General features: G+C 22.2%; 2 protein-coding genes across 12 annotated transcripts; one reads left to right on the forward strand and one right to left on the reverse strand.

Moving 5' to 3' along the window:
• Positions 1-419: 419 nt before the first annotated feature.
• Positions 420-21,991, reverse strand: LOC100866137 (solute carrier family 2, facilitated glucose transporter member 1). Of its 11 annotated transcripts, none has more exons than XM_086916126.1 (9): positions 21,819-21,991; positions 19,480-19,673; positions 13,404-13,434; positions 13,273-13,332; positions 13,167-13,178; positions 6,335-6,433; positions 3,858-4,422; positions 3,308-3,708; positions 420-3,198 (listed from the first exon to the last, which is right to left on the reverse strand). In XM_086916126.1, exons 2-9 carry the CDS (start codon positions 19,656-19,658, stop codon positions 2,851-2,853), a joined length of 1,695 nt encoding a protein of 564 aa, XP_086772252.1. In that variant the 5' UTR covers positions 19,659-19,673; positions 21,819-21,991; the 3' UTR covers positions 420-2,850. The 11 variants fall into 11 exon arrangements, with proteins under 11 accessions (XP_086772252.1, XP_012350790.1, XP_012350791.1 ...); XM_012495336.3 differs by lacking the exon at positions 21,819-21,991 and adding an exon at positions 20,763-20,988; XM_012495337.3 differs by lacking the exon at positions 21,819-21,991 and adding an exon at positions 20,896-20,982.
• Positions 21,841-23,597, forward strand: LOC100868564 (GTP-binding protein 10 homolog). The gene is made up of 4 exons (XM_031920709.2): positions 21,841-22,192; positions 22,280-22,592; positions 22,666-22,884; positions 22,953-23,597. Exons 1-4 carry the CDS (start codon positions 22,160-22,162, stop codon positions 23,558-23,560), a joined length of 1,173 nt encoding a protein of 390 aa, XP_031776569.1. The 5' UTR covers positions 21,841-22,159; the 3' UTR covers positions 23,561-23,597.
• The last annotated feature ends 1 nt before the right edge of the window (position 23,598 follows it).

Genomic DNA, 23,598 nt, shown 5'->3' on the forward strand with positions numbered 1-23,598 from the left:
ATAATATGTCATAATAAAACTATGAAACTGATATGATGTAAAAATTATTTAAATAATTGTCACGATTTTATGAATTGTAATGACTTTCTAATGTGTAAATAATAACAACATAATATAACATAGCGCGATATTTATGAATTATTTCATATTTCCTTTATATATGTTGTATTAATTTTTTAAGGAGAAAAAAGAAAAAAAGGAGAAAAAAAAAAAAGAAAAAATATGAATAATCGATAGGTTAACACTAAATGCTGTAATTGTACCGCAAAGTACTTACGAGATATAATTAATGAATACAAAAATTCAAAATTAAATTACAAATATGTCGCGTTGTACTCATTTTTCATGTAATTCGGTATTTTTATAACGCTAACCATATATATTTAAAACTTTGAATATAGAAGTTTTGATTTCAAATATTAAATATAGATAAATAATTTATTGCCTGTTATACATATATAAATTTATTTTTAAGTATACTAAAACTATAATCCATACACGTCAGTTAAGGGAAATAATATGTTTAGATATTTAAATGTATATGTATCAATATTTTTCTTTACTGCTTATCTGACGCTTATGAATATTAAATTATAAGAATCTATACGTTTTATGATAAAATTCCTAATTTTTTACATTATAAATAATAAAACAGATTATTGTTTACTCAAGCCTCTGATATTAATAATTATTTAGATAAAATTTCTAAGTTAGAAAAAAAATTTTGGGTAAATTTAGTAAGCAAAAATTAATTATTTACTGCTGTATGTATTATTATTATGTATAATATAATATAGTATGCCAGTGTGTCTCGTAGTTATGAAGTGATTTAATAATTGGATATAATTTAACAATTGAAACATATCTAATAATTTTTCATTTACCTTATAATTATTTCAATTCTACTTCGTTCTACTTGGTCGTTATCGTTATTTATTGAAATATATGATATTTTGATATGATCAATTTTTTTAGAATTATATATATATTACATAAGAACATCGTAAATATTATTTACTAAAATATTATTAAATATATCTAAAAATGTTAAAATACAAAGTCGATCATTTTCAAAAATTTATCTTGAAAAATTTTCGTAAAAATTTAATATTTAACTAAATTAATTTTAAAAGTATTACTTATCTAATTAAATTATCTAATACATTAAACACATACTTAAGATATAAATCTAACATCTGATCTGAAGTCATATTTCACAATATTTTTAATTTTAGTTATATATTGAATATATTTGTGATATACACCGGCACACTATAAAAACTTGGATTTTAAAATAAATTTAGCATAAAAAATAGAACTAAGTTTGAGTATTATTTGCATTCATGGATATATGTTGTTGTTCATAATTTACTGCGGAACATTGCCTAAATTTCTAACTTATGTCATTACGATATTTTAATATGATTTTTGGTTATTTTTCGTATTACGTATTAATTAAATATCTAATAAATATAACAACGATGGTATACAGATTTAAACATTCACTAATTACATGCATGTATAAATATATAATATTTTTTTCTATGCTATACGATACTATCCTATGATATTTTTATGTACAAGAGTAACAGTATTTTTAATTTTTCTCATTTTGATAAAATTTTTTTTTCATAGCTCATACAACAAAATTTGCATAAGTTCATATAAATGTATACACGAAACAAATAAAATGTGTAAAAATTTTAAAAATGTCTTAAATTTGTAAGTTTTATAATAATAAAATTTTTTCGAGAATGAATCTCACAAGTTCCAACAGTTTTATGCTATATTTATATCATATTAAATATATAGACATTTTATAAATATTTTAGAGATCTTTAATGTAAAATTAATTTTTATTAAAGATTTTAAACAAATTGAAATATTTTTTATATCCTAATAAAATTATATTAAAAATATAATTTTTACAGTAATGAAAAATATATGTGGATCGTAATAAAATGTTCCAAATTATTTCAATTATTCATTTCATTATTATATTCATTTCAATTAAAAAATATTATATTTTTATGACTAGAATTATAATAATTAGTATCAATATAGTTAAATAATATCGTCTCTTCATTTTTTTTGAAGATAGAATAATGTCTACTAAAAATGAATAATTGTCACTTAATTTTCTCAATTATTCTTAAGGAACTGCGAGTTAAATATTTATATTTAATATGTTTTCTGTTTATATATCTATTTATCATCAATTTCCTTATTTATGTAATTTGTTGTTTTTCGATAAAAATATATTTTATAAATAAAATATTTATCTCTTAATATTTATCTCTTTTGAGCTCTGTATATATAATTATCTAAAACTAAAATTTGGGCTACATTATATTATTAATTTTGTTCAAAGTTAATTTTATAGAATGAGAAAGAATTTAAAAAAAATCAGTAAATTTGTTGAGATAAGTAATTAATTTACTACTTCTTTTATATTTTGTTATTTATAATCTGATACTCTTTTCTTGTCTGTTGCTGTAAGTTTATTGTGCCGGTAACAATAGGAACTAAGTTTAAATTTAATTAAAAGTCAAACTTCTTAAAAAATATGCGTGACTTGACAGCATTTAAATTATGTTTAAAAGTTATGCAAAATTTAAACTTAATGTTCTTTTAATTTATCATAAAATAAAAATATAATTTTACTTAAGAAATGTTATCTTTAATTTTTATAAAAACGTAATAAAAATATATATATTAAAAATAGATATATTTATTATAGTCAAGTCACGGATTCTTTAAAAAAATTCATACCTACATTCGATTCATTCATTTGTGAAACGTTTCTTTAAAAATATTGTAATTAATTCTCTAAGTGCAATGTAAAAATTCTTACTGATACGATATTTGTCGAAACATGCTACTAATCTCCTCCATTGTTTTGTTCTTCGTCTCGGGCACTTTCTTATAAATGAAGAAAACGAAGAATGCTTGTAAGGCGGCGAAAATAATGAATACGTAAGCACCTAATGCCTCTTGCAGCGGTAGGAATCCGATACTGACGATAAAATTTGCCGTCCAATTAACTGCTATAGCAACGGACGTTGCTGCAGGTCTTGCAGATTGATTAAACAATTCAGATACTAAAAACCAAGGTATGCTACCTGGTCCAGTTGCGAACAGAACTACGAACATGATTACCAATACGATTGAGAAATAAGCTGCTGCACGAGATGTTTCCTAGAAAAGGAAAAAAAAAGAAAAAATATTGCGTATTTTAGAAGTTTTTATAACACTCTTTCTTTTTCTTTTTCAACAATATTAAATTTACTCATAACAATATACTTACTGCAAAAGCAAGGCAAATCGCGAGTAAGGCAGTATCGACAAACATTCCAGAAAATCCAATTAACATCAACGTTTTTCTTCCAGCTCTTTCAACAAGTATTAAAGAAATAAAAGTCATAAGAACATTCATTGCTCCAACACCTAATGTTGCATTTTGAGCCGCACTTTTATCCAACTGTGCCATCATAAAGATTTTCGTCGAAAAGAACATTACAGCATTTATACCAGATAATTGTTGCGCGAACATAACCATAAGCGCAATTATTAATGGAATTCTAAGAGTAGAATTTACAAATAATTCTTTCAGTGTAACCTTTGGCACAAGTTTTACTGATTCATATTCCGTCCTCATTTCTTCCATTTCATCGTGAACTTCGATCGTGCCACGTAACCAAGCTAAAGCTACAATAAATAATATTTTCGTTATCGATAAATGTTTCGCTCTAATAATACAATATATGTTTGTTTACTGAAAACAATTGATTATATAAACTATTTTAAGATGACATATTAATTTTAAAAAAGCGATTAGCAGAATATTGAAAACATACCTCTCTGAGCTTCCATATCCTTTCCTTTAGTGACCAATAAATATTTCGGGCTTTCGGGACAGAATGGAAGAGCAATTACTTGGAAGATTGCAGGCACAATCGTCAAACATAAAAGAAGAGGCCATTGTTCGGCCGTACCCAAAATTTGTTCTAATCCAAGAATTTGTGATACCAAAATAGACATAGTGATAACTAATTGATAAACCGTTCCAACGGCTCCTCGTAGATGAATAGGTGATATTTCAGATAAATACATGGGCGCCAGACCAGCGTTTAATCCTGCATTAATACCAATCAGAAATCTTCCTATAATTATCATTTCATAACTCTTCGCTGTTTTGGCGCAGCCCTCGAAAATTACTGTCAAGACAACTAGGATGTTGTTTATTAACAGACCACCCTTTCTACCAAAACGATCGGCTATTGAACCCACCAGAGAACCACCGATCATTCCGCCTACACAAAATATCGACACCGCTATTGACCATATCATAGTCACTTCTGATTGTTTTGTTACTTGACCGGTACGGTTCGTCTTCAGGTCACTGATCCAATTTTCAATAAGCTGTAATACATGATACATTTATATCATTCTTTTTTAATTATAAATATAATCGAAGATAAAATTAATTGAAAACGGAAATAATTGTTGATAAACTTAATCAAAGTTATAATTATATGTTTAAATTTTATTTCTTATATATCTTTATAATCTATATACAGATTATTTAATTAACAATTAAAATTAATATTTAAGATTATATTATATAAAACGAATTAAATTTATAAAAAAAAAATTGTTAATTATAGATATGGAAAAATAAATATATAATACATAATACATTTATAATACATAATAATTTAAAATTAATGTTAGTATTATTATCTTTTGTTATAATTATTTCTCTACTAATATTATATTAATAATATTTATATTATTTTTTTTATTAAAGTTTCCATGTAATTTTTGTTAAAATATCGAGATTCTCATTTTAAATTATTAAAAAAAATCCACTCAATCCGATTTCGTTTGAAAGGAGATTGTCCAACAAATTCCACAAGTTTCTAAGATTCAAATCTAAGTCTTTGTCATATATTTGCGTATTATGTTAATGATTAGATTTCGTGCATCATAATTAAAGTTCTTTTTTCTAACAGAGATCTTTTTTCTAAAAGAAGATTGGATTATAGATTCAGTAATGAAATTAGAAATATTAACAATCAATAATAAATAGAAATTTTAAAGAATAAAAATGATTTCGAATTAGAAATTCATTTTTCAACGTGACAGCGATTCAAATGATACGTTACTAAAAAACTATGTTAAAAAAATATGAAATTTTTAACGATTAATGAATTACGCAAATTGCAAAAGATTCAAATTTTATCTCTATTAAAAATTTAGAGATTTTATCAAATTTTAATATTTTAGATAAGTGAAAAAATAAAATGAATTTTTTTAGTAATTTAAAATGAATATCTGAAAATTTTGATAAAAAATAAAAATATACAAGTAGAGATAATAATAATAAACATTAGATAGTTAGTATATAGATAGTAATAATAAATATTAATTTTAAATTATTCGTTATTATCCATTTATTTTTATCTATCCATAATCATCTAATTTTTAATTTAATAATAATAATAAATTTTATTTATTCTTACACATGAATTTAAATATTAATTTTAATTATTAATTAAATAATTTATATACTATATAAAATGTATATAAATAATAAAACTTAAAACTAAATATACAATGTATATTATATTTATAATATAATTTATTAAACTTCATCAATAATTTTTACTATTTGTTCACCTATTTAATTTTATTCCTGATTGTATATTTGAGAGTAAAACTTGAGAGAGAATTGATTTTGAGATTATTTTTTTAAATGAAATATTAATATTAAAGTATAGAAGTATTGATTATCCGAAAATAACTTTTACTTTTGAAATCATTTTATTTTCAAAGAAACAATAATCACGATTTCAATTATTAAATATATTTTTTTTACCTTTGCAATGGCGTCACTTGCTACGATCATTCATTGTATTTAATATATTCAATATTGATTATGTGGCGCTTGTAAAAATGGACTTCACATACAAAAAGATACGTATTAAAATCTAAGATAACTAAAAAAACATTATATAACCAAATGCTTAATTACTACTTCTATGTATATAGAATATTCGTATAAAAATATATAAATATTTTTAAATATATATTAAAAATATAATTAATTTTATACTTAAACCAGATATTGTTATGTAAGTAAAGTTAAGTAAATGACTAATTATTTAAATATAAAAATTAATTATTTATTTTAAGAATTCTAAATAAGTAACCACTTATTATGAACAAGTAAAAATTTTGTTTAGTAATTTATGAATAAATATCATTACAAAGTAGCTTCATGTCGATACTGTATATGAGAAAAATGCTGATAATGTATCTTATGAAATACCTGCTGAGGTGCATTGACGACACCAGTGTTATACCCATGTTGAAATGATGATCCAAGTGCAGCAGCTGCAATAGCAAATGCTAATCGTCCGTTTAAACCCTGCAATAAAGATAATTGCTTCTTAGTCGATCGTTTTCTTTATTCATCAATGTCAGACATTAAAAAAATTTATTAAAAAAATTTTTTCTAACTGGCTAAAAAGAAAAATACGTATCTTGCCACTTATTATAAGAAAGAATTAATAAATCTTAAAACTTATATTTAAAAAGCTTTATTTTTAGCTAGTTAAAAAAAATTATATCTTTTGATTATATCTCGAATTATTTTAAATAAATATCAGAATAAAAATCTTTATAAAATCTTAATTCGATTAAAATTTTTATTCAGATTCAGTTTTTTTAAATAATTAATAAATTCCAATAAAAATTTAAGAATTAACTAAAAAAATTAACTATAATTAAATTGTAAACAATGTTATAGAAAAATAAATATTGGAGCATTTAAAAAAAAGAAAGGAAATTTATTTTTAATATTTTATTTCCTTTTTTTCTCGGCTGGATTTTTTTTAAAAACAAAAAAGATCATAATATACATTAGTATATAACTTATTAATTGATAAATTTAAGATTTGTTTGCATCTTACCGGTCTTCCAAATAAAGGTCGTAATTTAAATCCAACCGTTCTTAGAGTCATCGAGAAATTATAATTGATTTACCAATGAATTGAATAGGCTCGTACCGATAAGCGATTAAAATGTTCTAATTCGAATAGTTTATGGAAAATATAGACTTATACAAGCTCCCGCTGTTTTCAAGCACGTGTCAAAGACCACTCTGCGGGTCGGTACCCCCGCCACGCATTTTTATACCGCTTCTATCTGTGATACACAAACATGCTAAGCAAACTATTGTACGTGACACGCATACGTACTTCAAGAAAGCTTACCAGTCAGTGTTTCTCAACTAAATTTACGTATTGTATTTCATTAACAAAGACATCTTCTATTTAATTTTATTTTCATTATTCATTGATTATTCCAAAAATATAATTAAAAATTATAATAATAAAAGCTTATAATTAATAATTTAGATTATGTTGGTTAAAACTTATTGTTTATATACATATAACATCAATAGTTTTTTTATTTTACTATACGATAAAGTTTCAAGTTCACTTTCACTTGTATTTCGTGTCAACTACTTTTTTGTTAAATCTATACATATAAAACAGAATATAGATAGATTATGTACGTATTATATTAAAAATTTGTATTTATAAAAAAAAAAGTGATAAACCGGAAACAAATATTTAACAGGATATTTTCATCAAGTCTGATGAAAATATAATATATGAATGCCACACGATTATTTCATGAATATATACTGTTACTATGGGAGCATTGCCACAGTTCATTTTTGTTTCTTTTTATTCGGTCCTTAACCGATTATTAAAGTAACTTTATTATTCGGAATACAGCCAAGATTTTGTTGCAATCAGTCCAAAAAGTAAAAGTTTAAACGAGCAAGATAAATATCGATTTAAGAATAAATAACAAGTAAATTATACTTTATATTTTTTTCAATAATTACAATTTTATTTTTAAATTTTTAAAAATTTAAAAATTTATTAAAAAATTCAGATTTATCTAACTTTGTCTTTATTCGCTAAATATTTTATCGTGATATAAAATTTATGTTTTATCCGATTCGATTAAATTCACTGAGATTTCATTTCAAAAAAATGATACCAATGCGAATGAAATTGCTTCATAAGCATATTCCATGCAATAGTGTAATTGTGTTTATTTACATCCATGTACCAGAATTAGTTTTAATATATATAATATTGTTGACGTATTAAGAAACGATTGTTGCTTGCAATAATGATGAAAAATATAATATCAATTACGAAATTTAATTTCATTATATATTAGAATAATATTTTTGGAACGAACATATTAGAAGTTTAGAGAGAAGATGTGAAAATTTCCCGTTCTGCAAACTTTTGTTGGCATTGGTTGAAACAGAGGTGTGTCTATCCCAAGCAACGCCGATTGGTTCGCGTTGCCAAGCCTCTTCTACACCGGTCTCGTGGCATACACAAGTTCAAGCGTTCTAATTATAGCTACTACATGACAAACGCAAACGTTTTATCAAAATTTTCGATCTATCAATTTGTTTGATCATTTCCTAAGAATTTAAGGTATTTCTTGATAACTTTAGTTTCTTTATATTATAAGTACCGTATAGAATATTTAAATCACTTATATAACGTATTCTTAATCAAATCATACATATGTATATAAGTAATAACGTCAAATAAAACAGAGTTTTTATATAAGTTTCGAAATTATTATAATGCTTTATCATTTTATCAAATAAAATATACAAAATAAAAAAACAAATAAAAAAAACTCGTTTTATATTCTTAAATAAAATATAAAAATTACTTATATGAGTACAAGTAAATTTTTCTATTAGAAAAAATGTATCGAATTATAAAATATATTTTACTTTAAAGAATATTATTTATTTCATATTTCATTTTGTACGACAAATTTTTCCGATCGAAAATATAAAAATAACGTTATTTTCGTTCAAATAAAAATAACTTTGGATGGTATGCTTGGATTTTTTGATTCTTAACTAAGTAGGTTATTCAACAAACAAATTTTTTTCATTTTTTTTTTTTTAAATAAAAGTTTTAAATAAAAATTTAAGAAACTCAGTTATTTTTTATTATTATAATAGGATTAATTTCCTAAATCTTTACGTGAGATAGATCGCTTTTTGAACTAAGTTGAATATTACTAAGTTATGTCTGTTTAAACTAAATAGATCACAATATATGAATACTTTTTTCGGATATTACATATTCGTATCTTCAAAATTATAAAATAAAAATTCTGAAATATTGTTCATGTATTAATCTTATTTACAGTCGTCTTATTTGACTTTTATTTATGCATAGCTAATATGTATAATACGTAGAATATTGCGATTTTACATACGTTATTAGTTTGCGTCATTCTTTGTACGACGAAAATATTAACTGTAATTGCCGATTTTTTAAATTCAATAATTTGTGTTTTAAAAATGCATAGATACATAAGCAATCTTTTCATAAGTAAATTTCGATAAAAATTAAAAAAAATTTATTAAATAATGTTTGTATCTTTAAACATGTAGTTTAAAGTTCATTTTTTTTTTTTATTGTTTTTTTATAATAAGACATTTCTTATCATTATCGTATATGCATATAATAATTTATATTCATTATAAATTATTATTAATTAAATATTAAATAATCTTTTTTTTGTTTTTTGATTATTTATAATATAATATAATATAATTGTTTATTCAATATGATATTTCAATATAATAATCAAATTTATAAAATTATACGAAATATAATTACGAAAAAGAAAGAACATTTTCGTTATATTCAATCACAATGTTTTTGCTAAACGTGAGTAGAAAATCATTATTGCAATAAAGTCACCTACACATATCACATATTCAGTAGATATATAGGTTGGTTATTCAGTACAACCTTGGTTTAACACAAGTCTTGACATAACATGTATTTCCAGATTAATATCATCTCTTATTAATTTCCTTTCACTCTCAAAGGAATTTTACTTGCATTAATTTATGAGATAATACGAGATACAGAGCATCAATGTCGGCAGAACAATATTATTGTCCAACAAAAGAACAGATCAATGCTTTTAACAATTTTCATGAATGTTCTTACTCGATCATTTGTACAGTTGCTATATTTCATATTAAAAAAAAAAAAAAAAAAAAAAAAAAGAAAAAAATAGAATTCTTATTGGAAAAATGTATTTAACCGGATTAAATTATCAAAGTGTAAATTTTTTTTTTGTGAATATCATATAATAATTATTTAACGATCATTCGATTCATTGCACTAAACACTTCCAGTACATCAAACAATGATGCAATGTGATATTTAATTTATGCTTAAAAAATTTCATTTTTTTTGTGAATTTAATATAATATATGGTTATCTAAAAAAACAAAAAATGAATAACATCGCGTTTAACACGTTAAATAAAATAAACGATCCAAAATCTGTGAAAAAAATAACATTTTGATCGATCAAATTAAATGTATATCATTTTAGTTTTGTAATAAAATCGGATGATCGAGATAAAGACCTAAACAATATTTCTTTGTTTCTAGAAATAAAAACACTGATAAAATTTTTTACCTTGAATATAACTTAATTATTACAATTTTTACTTCTAATCGTCAATGGTGAAAATGTTACCGCGTTTTGAAAATATACAATACTTCAAATGTTCAAATTGAATGTTAATATTTCCATGCTAATAACATTCACAATACTAAGAACAAGCACAATAGATTTATTTAAAAAAATATTTCAACTTTACCGCCAAATAGAAATTTCATATAGAACAGTAATCATAATTAATCGATCAAATATTTTATTATTAATTATTGAATTTTATATCGTGAATTGTAAAAGAATAAAAAAAAACTGAATATATTCGAAACTTTTAATTATTAATTTAAATATTATTATTTGGCATTAAATATGTTTATATTGAAAGTATTTTTTACCTGTAACCATCCTCTGTCAGTCATGGTATAAAATTTTGTATGCTTTCGTATTACGCTTATTAAAAAAAAATTTTTTTTTTGTCACTAGCTCGTACACAAAATTCGAATTGAGCGATGCGACGACAGTGAGGAGACAACGACCGAATCGTTCCGTGTCACGGTCGCGTATGAAAGCTACTGAGACAACATTCGTGCGAGCGGGACGAAAGCTGATTTTCGAAACCAGTCGTATCTCCCTCTCCTCTTTACTTCCCGCTCAAGCTTGGTATAGGTCCCTTGAACAAACTCTATACATACCAATTGGACAACACTGTGCGGCAATGTAAGTTTCACCTCTCTCACCATTCCAGCATTTCTTCCGAGAAAATTCTCGAGAAAGAAAATATAGTTATGAACTAACGTCGATCTTTCTTTCCCTTAATCGATATTTATAAAATTTAAAATCAATAATTATAAGTATCATTAAAAAATATATAAGAGATCATTTTGTATAATGATCGTTAACCACTTCCTGATAAAGAATCTGATGCATCCATATCTGATGTAAAGAAATACTTGAAAGTTATACTCTAGATTAGTATGTAGATATATTAATATAATCCGTATAATACAATATATAGTTGTATAGTTGAAGTATTATAAACGCTATATGAAAGGATCTAGATTTCTTATGCTTGTCCTTCTCAATTTCTTAAACCATAATCCTATCGAACGGATTTATATTTCATCTGCGACGTATTAAATGAACATGTTTACAATGTTGATTATAATAATAACACTTCAAATTATGATGTAAATTTTTTCTATAAAATTTTTTCTTTATAATGATGAATAAAATGCGAAATCAATAAAAAAGTCTTTCATAATAGTGATAATAATTATAGAATATTGTTATATTATATATAAAAAAATATTAAAACACTTAAATTAGTAAAGATAAATATAAGACTACATTATTAATAATACAATTTTATCATATGAGAATAATTTAAATCAAGATGGTACGAAAAAAATTTTGTTCTGGATCTATTATTTTGTTGTAACAAGCTCGTACTGTCTCAATGCAAAACCGGACGTAGCCTTTTAATGGAGTAATCATGTTATATGCGCCAATTTTATAGTTAAGAATATTACAGTTACAAAACGGTTGCCATAACCTATGTAACATGGAGACCGCTTAAATAAGAAAAATATATTATGTATTACTTTTAATCTTTAAATTTTCAAAATTCATCTTCATGTATAATATATATAATATGATAATATGAAATTTATTTGAACTTTTTCAAAACAAAGTAATTTAATTCTATTTTTTTCACTTAATGTTACATTTATTTCATTTTATATATTCAGAAAGTTTGATGAAAAAAAAAGTAAAGAAAACATAATTAAAGAAACAAAATTAAAAAATATTTCATAGATGATAAAATACAGTCACCGACTCATTATCATTAGTTAAACCAGATTTTATGTAAGTTCTGTATATACCCGTTGAAAAGAATCAAATTTTATTTATGTATTAATAATTCAAATTATTCAAAAAATAATTTAAAAAATTTACATTAATACAAAATACAATAGAAAATCAAATTTTTAATAAGATTTATTTTCAATAATATTTTCAATGGATAAAAGATTATTTTTATTATATAGATATTAATTTATTATCAAAGGAAGTAAAAATTATTGATATTCCTTAGAATTGTAAATCAATGATGATAAATTCAACAGTAATTGATTCATATTTTGTAACATAAATGACTATTAGAAATAATTTGTTAAAATTGAAATAACATATTTTTTAGAATATAAATTGCGGTAAATTTGTAAATATAAAAAAATAAATAAAATAAAAAGGTGAAATTAAGGAAATAACGATATGACCTTTAGTCTCCTCTATTCGAAATTTATAATTTAATAGGCAGGACATAGAGAATGATAATATATGTATATTCATTATCATCAATGATATTCAACTGTCCGAAATTTGAACTTTATACGAGATTAGATTTCTTCCGTTTCGCGTTAATTTTTTATTTTTGTCACAATTTAAGTCGATAAAAAAAACTTTCGAGATATCTTGTCTTCAAAATCATAAACTTTATGTGCATAATAATAAAAACAAAAAAATTATTGAAATATATATGAATTTAACAGCTAAAATAAGAATTAATCTTTTCGTATTAAAAACTACATATTGTTCAGTTTGTAATATACTCACCAATTTCTTATCCTTCATGATGTATGTGAAAGAGTAAACAATGAAACAGAAAAGATAAGAACCGTTTAACATTATATGTTCTTAACTTTGTAACAAATTTTGTTACCTCCTGCACTAGATTTGAAGGCGTACTTGTTGTAGCCTGCTCCTGAATTTTATTGCTTGACTAAATCATAATTGTCAATTAAGCATACACCAATATCTATAAATTTTGTTAATTTTTTTATTATATGATACCTTGTCGTTTTCCGTTTCCATCACAAAGCAGCTTGTAAAAAAATGTATAAATTATATTTCATATATTATTTTATAAAAACGAGAAATATCAATGATAAAACGAATCTTTTACGAAATAATATAAAAATGATGTAATGAAAAGGAACAAGCAAGTATATATAGATAATATAATCACTTTAATTTCTTACGTAAGATTAGATGTTTAAAATATTTTAAATAATTTTAAGATATTATTTGATATAACTTTAAGATTAAGTAATTAAAAAATCAATTTGATGTATATATAAAAAAAATAATAATGAAAGAAAGAAACAAACGCAACAATTTCCATCATAATATATTAAAAATTTATAAACTGTATTATAAATATAACAAATCATAAAAACTATAATTAATTAACTAATTAATATAATTAATAAACCAAGTAAATAACCAATAATAAATAATTAATACAAAATATAATCAAATTTATACAAAAATTTAAATATTATTTTTATTATTTTTTATTATAATTATTTATAGCAATATCAACATATATTAAAATAACAAAATGCTTCTATTTGTTTATTGATTTTAGAAAAACAAATTTTATTTTTATTTAACAACAAAAAATCTAAAAAATTATAACTCACAATTATAAATTTCTATTAATATATACATAGTAATTTTTTTTTACTAATTGTTAAAATATTATTATTATAGTATAAGATAATTTGATTTTATTTTTATTTAAAATATATTAACTTTATATATTTTATATATTATAGCACGTTCTATTTTATAATTTATTAATTTAATATTATAATTATAAATATATAAAAAAATAAATCATTGAGATAAGATCGTAAAAAAATCTAGAATTTTAGTTTGCATGTAAATTATATATAAATAATTAATCAAAACTTTGTTGATTAATATACAATGAAAATAATATCATTGAAGATACATATATGCACATGTATGTATATATAATATAGAGGGTCATGATCTATGATAATTTGACATGTCATTGTACATTGAAAGAATGAAATGGAGTCTAAATGAAAATTATTGACAATTTTTTCTATATAACAAAATTTGTTTATGTATATATGAATTTTGTATTTCTTTATAAGTCACGAAATATGATATCGTTACATCATAATTTATTTAATTTAAAATTATACCTCTTACTTAAACTAGCTTTTTATCATAATATATAGCATATCAAAATATTTTAAATCAAGAATCAATGATAAAAATATAATGATAAAAATATCACAAATTCTTATCACGAATGACTTGTAACTGAAATTGACAGACGCGAATATTTGTTACAATCATATTCATTTTATCATTCACATCATATGTTTGCATTGATTCACTTTAAAATATCAAATAATAATAAACATTTAAAAGTAATATATCTAGACAATTATGTTTATAAACGATATAAGATAAAATTTAATATAAAAAAAGTACATATATTATTAATAAATTATGCTATATATATTGATTAAAGACATATATGTTTCTCATTTGTAAATTAACTCAATAATACATTTCTGTTTGCAACTCATAGTCATTTGTCAATCTATCCATACATGGGTTAGGTTTGCATTAGTATTTGCAAAAAAAAAAGAAAAATAAAAAAAGAATTCATTCGATGTATTTTCAGAGTAGAAATAACGACTGAGTTGCCGCGCGAATGACACGTAGTACTTACAATTAGTGACGTAGTCAAAGAAAACGCGGGCTTGACTATTCCAAGAAAATTCACGTTCGATCCTGGTATACTTATACCTCTTGGATAAACGAGTAACCGACCAAGAAGCCTTACAAAGCGCACGCGCGAAAATTTACCGGCTTGCATTTTCTATTGTAATTCTAAATCGAGAATTGCTTCATCTTTAATTCATTGGAGAAATTATCTTTCATTTAATTTTCGACATGACAAAACGATAACCAGATATCGAAATAAACTTGCTTTTTTAGCTCCATAATTTAGATATGTTAATTAAATAATTATTAAATATTTTTAAAATAGAAAAAAAATTTAACATAATGTATAATATTTTGTTATATTGTATAAGATAATAAATATAAATCATCTAAAAATATATTTACATTAAAACATTTAAAAATCAATACTTCATTTACTAATTTATTTTTGATTTTTTGTAATTTTAGATTATATATTTTAAAAAAATATATTACTTTCGCATAAAAAAATTTTAAAAATTTTGTTAAACATTAAAAAATTTAATTCATCTTTTATTCATAATTTATTTTTATTTCATAATTTGATTTTTTTATATTTTTCTTATATTTTATATTAAATATGCATTATGTATATAGCAAACAATGATTTTTTTTATCAATGATTTAAAAAATAATTAATATCATTACTTACAAATGTAATAGAATTCTTTCAGTCAAATTTAAAACGAATGTAATCTTTATTTAATTAAATTACTTATATTTTATGTGATATAACTTTAAAAATACTATTCTTGTCACAATTAATTTAAATTTGTATATATTTATACACAACCATATAATTTTTTAATAAAATTATAATTTTTAAAAATTCACAATGTCAGTTATTATTAAATAATCTTTTTTTTAATATATATTATATACCATATATATATTCACATAAGGTGCGAAATATACCAAGTTCCATTCCTGACTTTTTGTTGAGCCTGCGCTTCCTCTCTGAATATTTGGGACGAAAATTTACCGAGATTAGATCGATATGTTTTGAAATATATCATATAATTAAAAATAATTATAATTTTTGTAATTTAAATGAGAAAAATTATGTTATTTATACATGTTATAAATATCATAAATGATTATAGATTAAATAATAATTAGAAAGAAATAAGAATTAGTTTGAAATAAGAATTATATAAATATTAATTATTCAAATTTTATATTTAATAAAATTTATCTAAATAATCATTTATCTGAAATTATAAAATTTATTATATTTGTATAAAAAAATTCTAAATAAATATAACATACACAAATATTTTCTAACCTCTTTTTAAATATATGGATATAATACAAAAAACGATAAGAATTAATCTTTATGATTATAAAACATTTATTAAATTATTAAAACGTTAGAAACAAAGGCGTTGAAAACACGCGAATATACTATAGTAAAACGCACTTGGCTATTTTATCTTAGGTAAAAACGAACGATACAACGCGTGGGCGACGGACGATGGCTTCACATTGATGCAAGCTGTACAACGTCATTCTTCGATAGATGGCGAGCCCCCAAGAATTCTCTTTCTCACTCTCTCATTTTCTCACTCACTCTTTCACTCTCCCTCTCTGTTTCAATTTCTAATATCAGAAGACGCAACAAATATAATATTAAGAACAATAATATCTTTATTTAAGTGTGAATGACTTTAGATAAATTTAAAATTTTATGATAATTCAATATTTTTGTAATTTGTAATTTAAATATTGCAATTAAAATATAAGAAAGAAATTAAAAATTTAAATCATTATATAATATTTTCATATTAAAAAAATAAAACTTTTTAAACTAGAACTACATATAAGAAATTTGAAATCATTTCCTTTGGTATGTTAATCGTAAAACAATTATTTACATTTTAAATTATATTTCATTTATTTACTTTAAAACGTCTATTGAATCCGAAGTTGTAGAATTCATTTTATTATTATATTTATTTATAAACTCATTATAATTTAATAAATATTATAAATTAATAAATTAATATTTAATAAATACATACATATGTATTATAATCATAAATATATTAATCATAAAAATATTGTTAATATAATATATATAATAATAATATACATCAATTATTTCGAAAAAAGTAATATATATTTAAAAAGGAAATAAAAAATATTAATTTAAAATTAATTTTTATATTAAAATATAAATAATATAATAATATTAAAAAATATTATAAAATTAAATTTATGTCTCAATGAATATTTCTGAGAAATTATATTGAGTTAAATATATTGAAATACAAAAATTCTAAAGAGTATCGAAGAAACGTGACATGTAAAACGTACGCCAGTTTCCTAATATATTAATATCAATGATTTTTGAAAAATTTTATATAGTTTATATAATAGCTTAAAAATTATATTACATTATTATGAAAATTGATTTTATAATAAATAAATAATAATAATAAATTATATTTATAAATCAAATGAAAAAAAATTTAAAAAAATATATTTTTTTTTAAATTTTATTAAAATTACATTTATTATTATTATAAATATTAAATGTATATGATTTGAATAATTTGTATTTAAAATATAAAATGCATTTCGTTTACTATCGTAACATTTATGTGTGATTGCGTCAGATAATATATGTATACCGTGGAATTAAAGCAGTGACAGGTGACATGCCTTGTACACACCCACCATTTCGACCAATCACATGCTAGGTTATCGAATGTTCTCAAATCATATGAACTGCATATTTATAACTGCTTTTTAAATAAAACAATATTCATAATAAAACATTTACATTTTAAAAAGCCAATAAATAATTAATAAAAATTAGAAAAAATAAGATCTGTTCAAATTATTTAATATTAAATATTTTTATGATATAACGACAACATGACAACCACTGATTTTACGTCAAATAATCCAAGGATTGAAGATTTGAAATAAAAATCTAAATAAAAGAAAATTCATCTGTTAACAACAGCATGTTATATCTTATGATATAAAAAAAAATATTGTTTCGAACAATTAGGTTATCATAATTATAAAGATAAGAACAAAAATTGTATTTAAAATAAGTATAATATATAGTTATATATTTGCCATAAAATTTATTTCCATTTATTTCAAATATGATATTGCATTTTTCATTGATATTCTAATTTTTGTGCATATATCTTTAATAAAAGAAATATTTTAAAATAAAAGAATTATATTTTTAGCTTTTAAAAAACATTAATTTATAACATTTTGATACAGTATTTTTATTAATAAAAATTTTATAAAATATTATAGAATATTAATATAGTAATTAATTAATAATATAATAATGCTTACTTTACGAGCGATAAGTATCGTTTAATTATTCGATAGGTACTAAGGGCATATTAATTGAATGCTTAGAATTCTATTAACAAGGGTCAAATACGTATCTACGTGCAGTTGCTTAGAGCATGTCTTGCGTCATTCGAAGAAACCACAGATCATTTGATCAAGAAAGCATTACTAACAACTAACGATATTCATACAGAGAATCGATCAATGATCTGTGCAAGGTTAAGAATTGCTATTTGGAAGAATTCCAATTATTTATATGTTATTAATTATTATTGATAAAAGAAACAATAAAAATGCAAAATAATATTGCATTCTCATTACTATAATCGATAATATAATCCTCAAAAAATTTTTAAAATCGCAATTATATTGTTTTCATAAATTTAATGATTACTTTATTAATTCTTATTATTATCATTGATTGTTTATAAATATATATATATAGTATATACTATATATTATATATTATTAAGATAATATTATCATATTAAAAAAACAATCATTTTATAAAAAATTATTATTTAATAAATAATGCTAAACAATACTTAGATTTTAAAAATAAATGATCATTCATATTTCACTTTCCATATGTGCATAGAAAAATATGTATTTATATCTGCACATATACTTTGATCGTTAATTATTTATTTTATAAGATTTAATATCACTTCTATATAAATTTCACTTAATATTCAAGATCAATTTATTGTTTTTATATGTGTATATATATATATATATATATATATATATATATATATATATATTAATAACTGATTATTATTATATTTATATTAAATTGTTATATTATAATATTAATATTTAATAACAAATAATGGTTTATTATTGCAATTTTCACGCATTTATTAATTGCAATTTACGAATAATACATAAAATATTCAAAAATAAATTTAATACAATAAAAATATATTAATAATATTTCAAAATATTTTAATTGAAAATATTTTAATAAATATTTTAATAATTTGAAAGATTTGTGAAAAAATTTACTTACTTTTCCAGCAGAGACAGGTATAGTGGTTTCTCGAGTATAAATTGGAACATCCAAATCACTAACACTGCTACTGATACTAGGTGCTCTAGAATCTGGTCGACCACTGAGAGGAACAGAAAGATGCGTTGGCCTAAGTGGATGAGATTCTGCGATGAAACCCTCTCCAAAATCTTCATCATCTCGATCCATCTTCCCTTATAACACCAAAAAACATATGCCTTGAAATAAGCAAATTGAAAAAACGAACAAATTCTTTAATTTTTTTAATGTAGAATCAAAACACAAATATAATTTTCACTTTAAAGAAAAAAAGAAAAAAAATTTTTTGAAACATTTCTCTATTCTTAATGAATTAATTAAAACTGAATTTAAATGAAGCAATTATTTAATTTATCAAAATATAAATATAAATATAAAATAATTTCTTTTCTTTAAATAAAAATTATTATTGAAAATAAAAGAAAAATATAAATTTTTATATATAATTTTATAATTAGAATGAAACACTAGAATTTTTTTATTAAATATTAAATATGAAATTAGATGCGTCATTAAAATAATGAAAATTGTCAATTGTGCGTCGTAAGTATTGTACGTAAAATTAGCGCGAGAATGTGACAACACTATGCTTTCCCTATCAATTATTTGGCGAAGAATCAAGGCTAGTAACTCGATGACACACTCCCCACTCCTATACAAAATTTTATTATACGATCATTCAAGAAAATTATTAGAAAATATTGTAATTTTTATATTATTCATTTTATTAACTTTCACATGTATCTTATTCAACTTATTAGATAGATTAGATATTAGAATTCGAAATTATTTATTTAAAAGTTATTTACAAATTATCGCATAGAATTTGATTTGAAATAAAATTAAAATAATGTAATTATTAACTTGAACTCTATTCTCTATTAATTCTTGAATAAAAAAATATGAATAAAGCTTTGTCTTCACATCAAAAGATTAACTATATTTTAATGAGTACGTCGACATTTTTCATAAATCATTCGACATGAATCAGCAAAAATTCTTGTATGTATTATACAACTATTACATGTAATATTTATACATTCGATCAGTGAACTATTATTTAAAAATTTCACGTGTAAAAAATAAAATTATTTTTATTAAATAAAATAAAATATATATTAATTTAAATTATATATTATATATTAATTTGAGCCAATTGACCATGAAAAATCAGGACATGGTCCATTGACGTCAACGAGGAATCTAAAAGCTGCCATAAGAAAGATATGACATTTTTTAATTACCTCGTGCTCAAGAGAAGTAGAAGTAATAGAAGAAATAGAATGAAGAAAATAGTTCAGCAAAAATTCGTTCTTTCTCAATGAATGTATCTGCACTTATTATGCCTCCAATTATAAATGAATGTATTGAACGTACTATCGATGAAATCGATAATAAAAGCACGAAAATACAAGGAAAAAAATATCGAAGATCAGAACATCCGTACAGCCAGGGTGTGCTCTTGAGACTGAGCTAGAGGACGCATCTCATCGCAACGTCGTCGTCGTCGTCGCCGTCGGCAAGACGTAGCCGTCGGCCTCCGGCTGGATTTAATTTTAACGCATACGTCGTTAGACGAGCCTCTGACTTCCTCTAACAACGAACACAACTACGTTAATGCATCGCCTCTTCTTCCCCTTCGACTCTTCTTCTCTTCTGTGTTTCTGCATCAATTAATTCCTGCTATACTTCGCAATTGATTTCACTTGACCTGATAGCATATCCTGCCAGCAGACTCTCTATCGGACTTGTAATAATTCATAAATATTTTCCGAAGATGTTCTTTTTTTTTTAAATTTTTAGTTGCACTCTTTAAAATCATCATATTTATGATGTTACAATACAAATTTGATAAAAATATTTAATATTTAATAATTTATCATTTTTTTACCCATTTATAATTACCCATTTATAATTTTTTTCATTTATGTATTATAATTTTCAAACTAAAATATATACAAAATATATAACAAATAATAACAAGCTAATAACAAACTGATAAATCATTATTAATTTTCAATTAATTTTAATAATGTTTTCTAATGACATTGATTATGTAAAAATAACATTCAATTTTAAAATCAGTTGTATGTATTAAAGATAGTTTGTTCTATTTTACAGTGACTTATACAATGATATGTTTATAGTACTTTAATAATATTATCTTTTTCTAATAAAGAAAAATATTGTATTTTATAAATTTATTGCATTATATTATAAAAAATAAGAAATATGATTTAAATAATTATAATATAAAATCTAATATAAAAAATTTGAAATATAATAAAATGTATACTTACTTTAAATATATAAAATTGATTTATTAAGATATTGAAAAGATAATTGTAATATCTTCATTTGATATATTTTTTAATAGTCTCCATTGAAATTTCACTTTAACTTATTAAATTTAAAAACAATTTCTTTGCACTTTCAAACGTAATCATCTAAATATATGAATTTATTAATGCCATCTGCTGAATTGTTCATACATTACTTGTGAATGTTTTCTTATATATTTTATAAATTACGATATTATCAAAGTAAATTAATATTATAATTAAATTTAATTATTATAAATATCAATAATTTATATTTTGATATACATTCATTTCTAAATTCGATGTAGTAACAAGAAAAAATGGTTATATTAACACGAGTTTTAGGTTATACGGTAAAAATAATTTGAATATATATTTAATTTTCTTTGATTTAATTAATATAATAATAAAATATATTATTTTATGGGTTAATTCTTTAGTTACACAATTACACAAGGAAATATAATCGACAAGGTTTAATTGATAGTTTGCGTATTCATGTAACTGGAGGTACAGGTGGTTCAGGATTACCTTCTTATGGTGGATTAGGTGGACCGGGAGGAAATGTTTATCTCATTCCAGAAAAAAAATTAACATTAAAAAATGTTAAGTATAAATTAAGCAATATGAAATTAAAAGCAGGAAGAGGAAGTGAAAGTTCTAAAAAAGGTCTTATTGGAATACCTGGAGAAGATTTAAATATAAGTGTACCAATTGGTATTACTGTTTATGATGAAAATCGTATCAAACTTGGTAATACATAATATAATTACTTTTATTTTATTGAGAAACATTAATTATTCAAGATTGTTTTATGAAAATATAGGAGAAATAAATTCACAAGATACAAAATTAATGATAGCTAAAGGTGGAATAGGAGGTTGTGAATTAACAGGATATTGTGGACTTAAAGGTGAAAGTCGCACTATAATTCTTGATCTTCAGTTACTTGCTGATGTTGGTTTAATAGGTTTTCCAAATGCAGGGAAGAGTACATTTTTAAATGCAATTTCAAAAGCAAAACCAAAGATTGCTAATTATCCATGTAATTTTTAAAAATATATTATTTTACATATATATATAGTTTTATTTCTAATATATGGTTTTTTTTAGTCACAACAATAAAACCACAAATAGGCATTGTAAAATATAAAGACTATAGACAGATTTCTATTGCGGATTTACCAGGTTTAATAGAAGGTGCTCATATTAATAAAGGAATGGGTCATAAATTTTTAAAACATGTAGAAAGAACAAAATTATTGTTATTTATTGTAGATATTCAAGGATGTCAAATTTCTATAAAGCATAAACATAGATCTTGCTTAGAAACCATTCTCTTATTAAATAAAGAAATAGAACTTTATAAACCTGATTTATTAGATAAACCTGCAATGATTATAATAAATAAAATGGATACAAAGAGAGCAGATGAAATCTATAATGAAATCAAACCAAAATTAAATAATCTATCAAAATTCCTTTCAGAATTTGATAAATCAATACAGCCAACAAAAACATTGCAATTTGATGATGTTTTAACAACTTCTTTGATTTTAAAAGATGCAAATGAAATACAGAAAATAAAAATAAAAATTAGACAAATTATTGATGAATATGAAGAAAAAACAATTTCTCTTAGAAATCTTAATTCAAATGAAGATAATTTATGTACAAAATTAAAACAACAAACAGAGAGATATGCGCCAACATTTGTATAATTTATATCAATAAATAAATAATTTAAAAAAGTAAAAAC

The sequence above is a fragment of the Apis florea genome, unplaced genomic scaffold (genome assembly GCF_048593485.1).
Source record: "Apis florea isolate Af1SG1 unplaced genomic scaffold, ASM4859348v1 contig_37_pilon, whole genome shotgun sequence".
NCBI lineage: Eukaryota > Metazoa > Arthropoda > Insecta > Hymenoptera > Apidae > Apis > Apis florea.